This window comes from Nuphar pumila, chromosome 2 (genome assembly GCF_984573655.1).
Source record: "Nuphar pumila chromosome 2, dmNupPumi1.hap1.1, whole genome shotgun sequence".
In the NCBI taxonomy this organism is placed as follows: Eukaryota; Viridiplantae; Streptophyta; class Magnoliopsida; order Nymphaeales; family Nymphaeaceae; genus Nuphar; species Nuphar pumila.
The window spans coordinates 132,457,124-132,469,585 of record NC_143250.1 but is presented as its reverse complement, the minus strand read 5'-3'; the positions used below and the strand labels follow the sequence as shown (position 1 = coordinate 132,469,585).

Genomic DNA, 12,462 nt, shown 5'->3' with positions numbered 1-12,462 from the left:
GGATTTGAAAAGTCCAAGATTTGGCACCTTGGCACCAAATACGGGTTTTCAAACTGAGCCTTGGTGTACAAAATAAAGAAAGCAGTTAATGAAGGAATAATCTTGGAATCAACCCTGATGAGCATCGATCCCTTTTGTGGGCAGCTCAGGAATCTGTCTATCAGCTGCCAACAACTCATGCATTTAAAATATGCCTCCAATTGCACAAACAGTTAAAAATATAAATAAAATCTTCAATCGAGAAAATTAAGTTGAAAATTGCGGCCAATCCAAATCATTACATTAACTAAATAAACAAAGAAAAAAACAAGTCAGGAGACCCTTAGTCAAAATCATGAGTTATCCATAAATAACATATTAAAGCATATTCAGTTATCTCTTTAAGATCACAATATTTTCAAATTATTGAAGGATAAACTATCTTCAATGATGACAAAATAATATACATCCCTTAATGGCATTATAAACTGTAACTAATATTGTATAGTTATCTTTTGTCTTTTCTGGTTTTACATTAGGCAACTAACTTTTCCCTTAGGAGACAGAGGAGAGGGATGAATCCAAGCTAGCTAATTAGCTATCTATTTGTATTCCTATGAAATGGCTTTTGAATTGCAAAATTTACCTATACCCCCATATTGCTAAGCTTAACTACTGTTGTATCAAATGTTTCTAAGAGGGACAATGATACATGTTCAACTCACAAAATCTGGTAACAACTGGGCAGCAAAACGCTTCCTGCTTTGGATGGTGATGTCGTCATAGGCATTAGCTGAATGTGCTGCTGCTGTAGGATTCAAACTGAAAAAATCACTAGAAGCTTCACTCCCCAGCTCATGCCTCCTCCCCAAAGCTAGATTTTGACTAGAAAGATAGGCTTGTTGTGTCCCAGATAGAGATAGTGAGTCACTGTGAGGAAGGCCTAGAGTGAGAGAGACCCCATTACCAGATAACCTAGGTGCAAAATTCTCATGACTGTGTCTTCCAATGTCACCAATTTGGTATGAACCGAAACCCCCTCCATGGTCAGTGGCAGCCGCGGCAACAGCTGCAGCAAGATCATAACCATCTCTGCTGTGATGATCGTTTCCACCGAATCTGCCAGTGTTCGTCCCCTCAGTGCCGCCGGCATCTACATTGACATTCATATATGGAAAAGGATTTAAATCATGAAGCCCATTTCTTCTGATCTTTGGTGGGGCCTGGTTGAGTGGTTCGCCGTCAAGGAGAGTCTGAGCATCGGATGAAGAGGAGGGCCCAATTAGGCCGAACCCAGTTAGGTTTTTAAGGTTTCCAAGGCATGATGTGGCTGTGGCTGCAGTGGAAATACATGGTGCACAAGCTCTGGTCTCAGTGGTTCCGGTGTCTTGGTTTGTGTTCTTAGGTTTTTTGTTGATTATTTGAGCTGCAGTGATAGAGCTTTCTGTTTTATTAGACTTCGTGGCTGCAGACTCCTCGTTGATCTCACTCTTGCTGGTCTTTTCCTCCGAGTTGTTCTCGTTTTCATGTTCCTTGACCTCTTCAGTGTACATTTCTTCAACCATTGGTTTCCATAGCCTCACTCGTGCATTGATGAACCAGTTTGAGACCTGCAGTGATGAAAATATTGCCAATATTTGGTGCTCAATTTTACTTTCTTTTTTACCCCAACAGGCCTTCGAGAGAGAGAGAGAGAGAGAGAGTACCTGACTTCTAGTTAGGCCTGTTTGCTTGGCAAGCAAATGCTTGTCTTCATCTTTGGGGTATCTGCCCATAAGGAAGAAAAGGTTAACAAGAGTCAGCTGATCGATAATTAAATTGTCACCAGAAGACCAATTCAGAACTTCTTGCAATATTTAAGAAACCCTGCCAGTCAAGGGGCAAGCTTCATAAGCAACAAACAAACGCAGAACATGTCTTCACGCTTCCAAAGAATCCGTGATACTTTAATATTGAACAGGTTACAATTATGTGACGGGCAAATTGAAGAATGTTCTAACGTAACAAAATTATATATAGAACAATTTTGCGAGAAGGCCACTAACTTTTCCCGTATTAAATGATGGGGTGTTTGTTTGCTAAAACATAAGATGAAAGACTGACAGGTAATGGTGATTTTTAGTGCTTTCGAATACACATCTAAACATCGAAAATTCATAATCCAAAATATGTCGCTCGCTAAATGACTGATAAAAATTCAATATGTAAAGTCTGATCATTGGAGAAGGAAAACCGTGGATGGGTTGTCACTTTCTCGTTTTGCCCCAGTCAAAATCATATTTTTTTGGCATTTTTTTTCACATTTAATACCATAGATGTGATTTATAGGTTTTGTTTAGTGGAACCGACTTTTGTATCACCAGAATCTGTCCTGTATATAGGTTTTTCTGGTGATCAAAATCAATGGCTATAAAGGAGTCATTTTTTCTTGGCTCATAAAAATACATTTTTTCATTGAAAAAATATGATCGAAGAGTTGATTATCACTAAATCGAGCATGCTAAACACATCTAACGGATCAGATTTATCAAAACACACTTCAAACTATGGAGCAGAACTATATATATATATATATATAGGGTAGTGGGAAGGTACTCGACTGCATCCCTATCAGATACTACCATATTGCTTGGGACTGTCAATTTTCAGTGTTTTTTTGAAATTTTGACCTTACAGATGTGTTCAGAATGATTGATTTACTAGAAATTGACACTCTGATCATTTGATTTTGATGCATGGATAGGCTTTTATAAAGTTCAAAAATCAATGGTCTATACTTTTCATAAATTTTTGAGGCATCAAATACCATTTTTCATCCAAAATGCATAATCTAAGTGCCAAATTCTATTAAATCAATCATTCTGAACACATCTGTAAGGTCAAAATTTCAAAAAAACACTGAAAATTTCTTAGTGGGTAGGGTTAGCTAGTACGTTTTCTATATGGTAGGCTTCCATTTCTCTCTTACTCTCTCTCTTTCACTATACACACACACACACACACACACACACACACATATATATATATATATATATATATATATATATATATATATATATATATATATATATATATATATATATATATATATATATATATATATATATATATATATATATATATATATATATATGTAAAGAGAGAGAGAGAGAGAGAGACTTGCTAAATGGGTTTTTCAAACTTTTTTCCTATTATTTTGGAAGATTTTAAAAAATGCACTTAAACTTTGAGCGATAATAAAAAAAAACTTTTTCATTATTGTTAGAAGAATTAATGAGTAAACATTTTCATGGTTAATTAAAAAAAGCACATGGTTTACTTCCATTAAGGCACCGCTTGTCTGGTAGGCGCAGCTAATGCACGTCACCTTATGTTGGGACATTGTAGGTTCAAAACCCAATGGTATAGTTGTATAACTGGAATGGATCTGCCTAACCAGCTTGCCTTTGAAAAAAAAAAACTACCAACATTCAGGCACCAGAACTTTAGGTGTGTTTTGAAACAATTTCTAAAATAACATATATTTTTAAAGTGTACATCAATAATTTTATCCAATTAACTCAACTTGGGTCAGTGATAACCCAGATTAAATAAATGAAAATGTGTTTTAAATCTAGGTATGTTTTTAATAATATTAATAATATTAATAATATTAATAATATTAAAAACATAGTTGTGTTTTTTTATTATCGCTAAAACTTTATGTGTCTTTGAAAATTTTCCTTTTATTTTTAAAAATTTACCATACATGTGTAATCTACCTGCTTGATTTTAGGGTTTCTCTTCAAGTGTTTATAGAGAGAGGGAGAAAGAGGTTTGGTACACTTTTGTAAAACAACTTCACAAATCTGTTTTTTTCCTTTTTTCTATAAAAATAATCCTGTAGATATGATCTACATGATTTGCTTTCTGAGAATAGGCATTTGAATTGCTGGATTCGGCCATGAGTGTGGGCTTTTCTAGCAATCTAAAAAACAATGGTCATAAATGCATCAAAATTTTTTGACTTCTAAAAACATATTGTTTGTTAAAAAACATCATACATAGGTCAATTCCTAAAAGAATAAACCATGCTTAACATATCGACAATGTCAAATTAAGTCAAAACAACTTGCATTACATGATTCCAAATAGATTAAAAATACAAACAATTTTAGCATATATATAATGTATAGTAGGTGATAGCTACCTACCAATTTTCTAGCTTACCGCCAGCCCACACTTAAAAACTCATGTTTCTTATCAAAAAACATGATCCAAGTGTCATTTCCTAGCAAATTAAAGATATGCATTTGTAGGGTTAGATTTGCAAAAACAATCTAAACACACACACACACACACACACACACACACACACACACACATATATATATATATATATATATATATATATATATATATATTGCAACAATAGTTTGCATGCACAAACAAATTAGCAAACTTTATTTTTTTATTTTTTATTTTGTCAAACTGTGTATGTGATCTAGATATCATTTTTCATAGGAACAGATGGAATCCAACTTGTGTACGAGTTTTCCTGGTACTGCAAAAATAGATAGTTATAAAAGCATCAAATTTTCCTGACTCACAAAACAGAGTTTTTAGACATATGGTACTAATGAAGGTACGAAACTATTGAGCAGAAATCACTATTTTCTTCAAAATGTTCTATTGTTTTGCAGATCGAATGTTACATGGTTTATTTAGTAGGAAATATACTTTTTTTTATGATGAGGAACCCTCGTTGAAGCAAGGAAAACCTTGGGGTGGGCTCCATGACGACCATGTTGTATGCGGCCCACCTCTAAAAAGTAGGAAAGCATTTTGAATCATGTGATTACGACGAGTAAGCATTGTTGTAGAGGGACTCAAAATTCGATAGTCCACAATGTGCCAAAATTTCATAACTCATGAAATGTTGTTTTTACATTGAAAAATACAATGCAAGGCATGATCCTTAAAAAAGACCATGTTTGAACACATCTATGTGGTTAGATTGAGTTGACACAGCTTGCAACTATGACTTATGGGTGAATAGTTATGTATCTTTATTAGTACCACACACACACAGATATATATATATATATATATATATATATATATATATATATATATATATATATAGTCTACAATCTAAAGTACCCTCTTTCTTCTAACTAAATCTCATAGGTATGTGCATTATTTTAAGAATCTAGTTCCACGCATGCTTTCAACATGGACCATTTATTTTTGGTGCCTGATGGACCATTGAATTTTGCAGCCTCAAATGTTTTTCTTATAGGATTGGACGATCTAAAACATGTTTTTTTTTTTGCTACACAAACCATATAAATTATATTCATAGGGTTTGGTGCAAAAAAAAAATCAATAAAATGTCAACAGGCTGTTTATACTAGTGTAAGGTACAATCAAGGATGCCCAATAATTTTCCTCTCTATATATATCTATCTATCTATACATGTGTAAATATGTATATATATGTTCTTAATATTTGGTTATATCAAAGGCATGAAAATATTGGGTATAAATCACCTTCTTTTCATACCTTTTTAGATTTATTTTGCAGATTGGACCTTATGGGCATGATCTAGAAAGTTGGTTTAGTAGAAAAGGAGTTTTGAATAATGTGATTGTGACATGTAAGCAATTTTTTTAAAGGCTTTAAAAATCAATGGCACACACTACATTGAATTTTTTATGGCTAAAAAAAATATATATTTTGTATTGAAATAGCCTTCTAATTAAATTATATTTTTCAATAAATAACATGATTTTATGATCTAAGGAAATATGGCATATTATTGGCCATTGAATTTTGAAGGCTTGTAAAAGCATGCATACATGTAATTGAACGATCTAAGAGTTGATTCTCACTAAAAAGAAAAGAAAATAGATCATGTTTATCAGGTAGTAAACATGGTCTCCAAATAATATATATATATATATATATATATATATATATATATATATATATATATATACATTTGCTTGCTACCCATGTGGGTAGGGAACCCCTAGTTAGAACTCATAGGAGAGGTTGTTTTGACCAAATACGACATCATGGATGTGTTCAGCATGGTCAAAATGGTATAAATCAACTATTGAATCACAATTTTTGGAAGTTCAAAAATTTGGCACATTGTAGGCTGTTGACTTTTCAACCTACTTAAAATCAGACACATGTGTCATGAAAACATGATCCAAAAGTTAGTTTCTACTAAACTTAATAGGTAGATCAAATTTAGAGAGTTAGATGTGTAAAAAAAGAAAAAAATTTATATTTTTTCACTTGGGAGTTCCTTTCTCATGAGCGTAGCCAATATTATATATATATATATATATATATATATATATATATATATATATATATAGAGAGAGAGAGAGAGAGAGAGAGAGAGAGAGAGAGAGAGAGAGTAATGAGTAGCTCTTAAACAGTCTTATATCTTAATCAATTTTAAAAGTGTGTTTTCTTAATATGAAGTTATAGATGTATTTTATATAGCATACTTAGTAGAAAACATGTATTTCATTAAACATTTTCATGTTTAGATTCACATTTAGAGCAATAAAAAATTTGTAGCTCATATTGCTCCAAAACTTGGTTAAATAGTTGTCATGGTTTTTGGTCAAATTAATTTGATCCAAAGCCTAGTTTTTAAATAACAAGCAATGATTAATGCATCTGCAAACTAAGATTAGGAATCATTTAAGACAGTTTAGCACATAACTTGTTTATAAGCTACTCATCTATCTATCTATCTCTCCTTGTATATATATTAAGCTAGTTAGTTTTAACATTAGATGAATTCAACCTTATAAAAATGACTAAAATACACTAAAAAATATTATTTTTGAAGATGCATGATTATTTTTTAAAGTAAAAAAGGTAACTTTGAAAGGTTCATAAAGTTACTTTTTTTTTAGAAAAGGTATTGACTTTTCAATTCCTTACAAGTAACTTTGCATTTCAAAAAATGTCACTATTTTAATAGTGTTCTTGTCATGTTTATAAAGTTGAATTCATCTAATGTTAAACTTAACTGGTTTAATGGTAGATTAACTTATATATATATATATATATATATATATATATATATATATATATATATATATATATATATATGAGTTACTAGAATATGAAAACTAATACGTGTACCACGATTTTCATAATTTTTTTGTTATTTTGAATCTAATTGTATGAATGTGATTTTGATGCATAAATGAGATATTTTTAAGGCTTTAAGATCAATAGCTCATAATCATTTTAAATATTCAAGCATTCAAAATCTTATTTTTTTTAATAAAAAATTCAGGATCCAATGGTTGATTCCTAGCAATTTACCATGTGAAACACATGACTAAAATACTCTTAAAAGAATAGCACTTTTGAAAATGCAATGTTACTTTTTTAGGTAAAAAAGGTAAGTTTCATAAAATTGTTTCTTTGAAAAAGATGTTTAGCTTTTCATTTCCCTCCAAGTTCAAAAGACCTATAAGTCTCAAAAAAAAATATGCATTTTAAAAAATGATATTTTTTAAGTATACTTTAATCATTTTAACATGGTTGAATACATTTAATGTTAAATACAACTAGTTTAATGTTAAATTAATATAAAAAGAGAGAGCTTTGAATTACAATAGAACCTAATACTCACGGGTGAAGGAAGTGTTCGAAGAGCCATGCTCTGAGCACTGAAACTGATTTCTCAGGAAGTCCCCTCTGTGGCCTCCACGCATTGTGCTGCACACTGCCCAGCTGCTGAAGCGCCCTCTGCTGCCTGAGCTGATGATCAACATACCTGTGCCTCGACAGTTCGGCCTTACGGCCTCCGAGTCTATCCTCTTCTTCTCCCAAACTCATCCTTGTTACCCTGATCTGGGCGGAAATGGCATCACGTAGGCACCTGAACTGCCTGGAGATGGTCTGCAATGCTAGGGCAGTGTATGTTTTTGAAGCACCAGCGCCGGCTACTGCCTTAAAGGATGAAACCACCATCTGCATCTGATGGTGGTACTGTTTGTACCTCTGGTCCACCTAACATATATATAAAAAGCCATCAAAAGAGAGTCTGTGGGGATAGATTTTATTGAATATATAAGAATTGAAAAATAAGCGAAAGTTTCATTGATGAGACAGAGAACAAGAATTTATCAGAATATGGGAATAACTTTTATTAAATCTGGAACAGATAAAAAGAATGGAACTGTGAAATCCACTAGGAAATAATTATAAATTAGAAATATATGCGGTACTAACCATGGAAACAAATCATAAATAAGATATGGGTGAAGGAAAAAGATTGAATTGGTTGTAAAGAAAATGTATGGAGAAATTAAGAATCTGGGTTGAGCTAATTTTCATCGAAAATGGCAGAAATAGACCATAAATTTTGTTACATCAGAATTCTTGGAATTTTTTTTCTTTTTAAGTAGATTACTCTCATATTTTCTTGGAAACTTGTTATTCTTCTACCAGATTTACGTTATTAATTCCAAGAGTTTAAAACAGTGTGTGAATCTGTGCCTTCTGGGCGATTGAGTCCATGCTCAGGCAAATATATAGTTTAATTATCTAATTTTCTTTTTCTTCCTTTCTTTCAAAAAAAAATTCTAGTTTTCTTTCGAGAAAACACTGTAACTTTCGTCAAAAACTATATTAAGAAAATTGGGGACACTATTTTTATCTTGTATGAGTGAAAATTTCCTTACTTTCATAACCATCGTCCATCTCACAACAGAGATAGGTCAATGGCCAAATTTCACATCTTTAATTTTCCTGATTGCTTCTCAATATCTTCATGATTGAGTTTCTCAGCCTTATTTTCTAGACAAATTTTAAAAAACAAGAAATAACAAAAAAAAATGGATGATTTCGAAAACAGTCATCCCCAGTATTCATTTTGATTTTTTTTTGTTTAACGAAAATAAGAAATTTCGTTAAAAATAGGAAGAATTATCCCAATACAAGTGGTGATAAAGCATTTTGAATATTAGGTTCTGCGTTCATAGTTAACTTTTGAGTACCGTGTATCTTGAAAGACGAAAAATATATAAGGATCATCAGAAATCTTTCTTGTCTCTTTCTTGCCTTTACTGTTGAGGTTTATGACCCGTTATTCAGAAAAATAGAGCTCCTCAACGCATTTCACAACGTGGTGAATTTTCACTTTGAGATGATTATACTTCAAACCATTTTTCTCATAATTCTTTCCAATTTAAATTATTGAACTTTCAAACCCTTTTATCCAAAAAATAAAAAGAGGAAAGAAATTCGTTGTCTGTCATCTTTCCGACTAAAAAGTATCCGACCCGCAAATTTCTCTGAAAAAAAAAAAGAATGTAAACAATATTTCACTTTTTAATGCATGGTGGTCTTCTCTCTCTACTTTGTACCAAACATCATTATTGTTGTTGTTATCATCGCCATTATCATCATCATTATCATTATTATTATTATTATTATATACATTTTTTTTTAGTGGCAGTAGTACTTTACAAAATGAATAGGTGATTGAATTTTCAAACCAATTTTAGCTCAGATTCAAACCAATTTTAGCTCAGAAAGAATAACAATAATAGCAATAAATCTCTCTGTGTTACGTAATTTTGTTTCTTACTCAAACCAACCAATTCTCAAAATCATTTTCAGAAACAAGAAAAGAAAGGAATAAACTTTGGAAGTGCCTATTAGCTATGTTAATCAGTTTTCTTACTACTGAAAATTATTCGAGTTTCACACACTTCCCACTAGAAAAGAGAGTAACCAAATTAAGAAAACCCAGTATTTACAATTTTTCATGAAAGGAGAAAAATATAAATAAAAGCTATCTCCTCATGAGTGAAATTAAATAAAATAACCAAAAAGCGATATTCCGTACTTACCTCCTCCAACATGGTGGCCAGCTTAGCCTTTTTCATCTGAATCTCCTGTCTCTCTGCAGCGGTTAGCTCACTCCCTTGCTTGTACCCCACCTCTTCCGCAACCACAGCCGCCGATTCCCTCTTGGTCTTGCCCTCCGTTGCCGTTGATTTGCCATCCCCCTCGCTCTTCAACCCCCTCCCCACATTAACCACCTCATCCAGCAGTTGCTGTGCAGCCTTCAAATACTTGGACCCCATAAGAATACTCTGCAACCCACCTTCCCACTTCACAGTCCTCTCCTCTTCTCCCCCTTCCTCACCTCCCCCGCCAGCTGCATCCGGCAGCATGATCGTTGATGCCGCATCGGACCGGAAAGTGTTAGATGTCACCATGATTTGCACTGGCGATGACGACAGGCTCAGTGACAATCCACCTTGCTGCTCCTGTCGCGGACCAACTGGTGAAGGGATTTGACTGATTGATTGGTAGTCGGAATTGTTTGCAATTCCCGGGATGTGGTGTGGATTACCAGCAGAAGCAGTGGTAGTGGGGCTGGTCTGATCCATCGACTGGACGAACGACAATTCATTCACGTTGTTCCTCCATAGACTGTATTGCCTGAGATTGGGGGCCATGAAGCCGGAATTCACCTCACTTGGTTGGTTGCCAATTGACCGTTGAGCTGTCACCGGAAACGGGATGCCGATAAATTGCTGTTGGTTCCCTGTCAATGGATGTCCGGCATGTTGGTTGATCAAAACTACATTTGCCGGTGGTGATGCCTCCGGGAATCCAACATAACCCGGGTTCATCAGATACAGTGTCTGCATATAATCTGCAGACTGAATGCCTGAAGCGTTTGCAGAGTATGTTGCCATGATCTCTGAAATTGACAGAACCCAATCAGTTATTTTCGCGCAGCAAATCAATCACCAGATGAATAAAGAGCGTGCCGATGGAAGCCGTCAGGCTATCAGGTCATCATGGATGCATCATTCTTGTTTCCTGACACCCATGATACTGAAAGGTATATGCTGGTTCTTGAGTATGAAAGGCATGAGATCATCTCTTGTCTAGCCAATTTCTATCAGAACCACTTTTGGTTTCAACAAACCTGAGAAAAAAGGGAGAAAGAGTTCATGTACTCAGTGACAAGGGAGAAAGGAAAAGATGGGAAAACATAATTCTTTCTTTTTTCCTCTTTTCTTGTAGAATTTTACTGTCTTTTTACACACGTTCTTCCATTTGCAGGTTGCTTAGTTATAGCCACCCAAAAAGGAAGAATTTGAAAAACAGGCACCAAAAAGAAACATGAGAATCCTGACTGACACAACAAGGGATGTCAGAAGGGATACCTACATCCAGAACAAAAAGAGCAAGATGAGGACTTATGAAATTGAAAAGGCCTTATTATTATACCAATAAAATAAATAGGATAACACCAATCTTCATCAATCATCATATTGGCATTGTTTAATTTCAACCCAATCTACTCTGGTCCTTCTCTATTTGCGGAGCGCAGGTGTCAAAGATGGGATCAAGCACAAACCTGATTGAATTATATGATTTGACCTTCTCTCTCATCATTAGCTGCAGGTCGCCATACGAGAGCACATCTGTTCATAGAAGATGATAGATCAACAAAAGGAGAAAGAGATAACCTAAAATATCACTCTTGTGTCAGAAGGGGTCTCAAAGGACGAGGAAACGTCTATTTCTATACAAGAAATGAGGTGAATTTTTAGGACATATATAGGAAAACCTTCATTGTCACTGCCATCAAAATCATGCTTTAGTTTGAGAAATTATATGACGTATATTTAATTGAGTATTTTAGTTTTCTATTTTCTGGTGGGATGAATTGAAATCGAAGGAACACTCACAACCACCACCACGATACCAACGACAATAGCAGTTGTGCTTGTTCTCTTTAAAATAATAAGTAAATAGTAGTTGTGCGAATTAATAACTTTACAGTATATATTCAATCCGAAAAACTTTAAAGTATAGAAGAAAAAAAAGGAAGTGAAAAAGAAAGCGCAACTTTAATCTAACGCAAAGAAGAGCATTAAAAAAATATAATTCCCAATTTTCTGTTTGTTTAACATGAATAACTGAATCCAAATCTTATGGTGGACACAAACTTTGCAATACCAAAAACTCTTTTTGAGACCTTTCTCTATCCCCTTCTCCAACTTTCTGTTTCTCTCTCTACTTTATCACGTGAAAGAGACCATCAACGGAAAACAGTGGTGACTTCGGCCCCACTAGTGAACACCCTGCTGATATTCAGTAGCAAAATTCGAAAAGATAACAAACGAGGGAGTGATCAAAAAAATTTAGCTACCCGAACTTTTTTTTTTTGAACGAAACTATCCGAACCTATTAATATATGGCCATTATCATACCTTTGCACCCTTTACAGGAAGATAACGATTAAAAGAGAGAGAAGAAAAGCTAAAGTTCCGCACTCATATCCAGAGAGAGAGAGTTTTCCTCTTGCTGGGTCAGATGGATGTATTGATGTGAAAAAAAGGGCAGCTTCCGGATTTTACACTGTCGGGCGTGGCGACCATAGTTAGGCTACGGATGGCAGTGGACCGGGGCGGGGGACAAGGTCT

General features: G+C 34.1%; 1 protein-coding gene across 1 annotated transcript; it reads right to left on the bottom strand.

Annotated features, from left to right (window-relative positions):
- Positions 1-430: 430 nt before the first annotated feature.
- On the bottom strand, positions 431-11,564 carry LOC149847138 (BEL1-like homeodomain protein 1). The gene is made up of 5 exons (XM_089998316.1): positions 11,391-11,564; positions 9,862-10,955; positions 7,635-8,014; positions 1,686-1,746; positions 431-1,589 (listed from the first exon to the last, which is right to left on the bottom strand). Exons 2-5 carry the CDS (start codon positions 10,717-10,719, stop codon positions 696-698), a joined length of 2,193 nt encoding a protein of 730 aa, XP_089854442.1. The 5' UTR covers positions 10,720-10,955; positions 11,391-11,564; the 3' UTR covers positions 431-695.
- Between the last annotated feature and the right edge of the window lie 898 nt (positions 11,565-12,462).

Excerpts from the sequence above, each read along its gene's own strand:
- LOC149847138 (XM_089998316.1), bottom strand. The coding sequence starts at position 10,719 with ATGGCAACATACTCTGCAAACGCTTCAGGCATTCAGTCTGCAGATTAT. Across the intron at positions 8,015-9,861 it reads TGGCCACCATGTTGGAGGAG|GTGGACCAGAGGTACAAACA; the intron begins GTAAGTACGGAA and ends TATATATGTTAG. Across the intron at positions 1,747-7,634 it reads TTCGAACACTTCCTTCACCC|ATACCCCAAAGATGAAGACA; the intron begins GTGAGTATTAGG and ends CCTTATGGGCAG.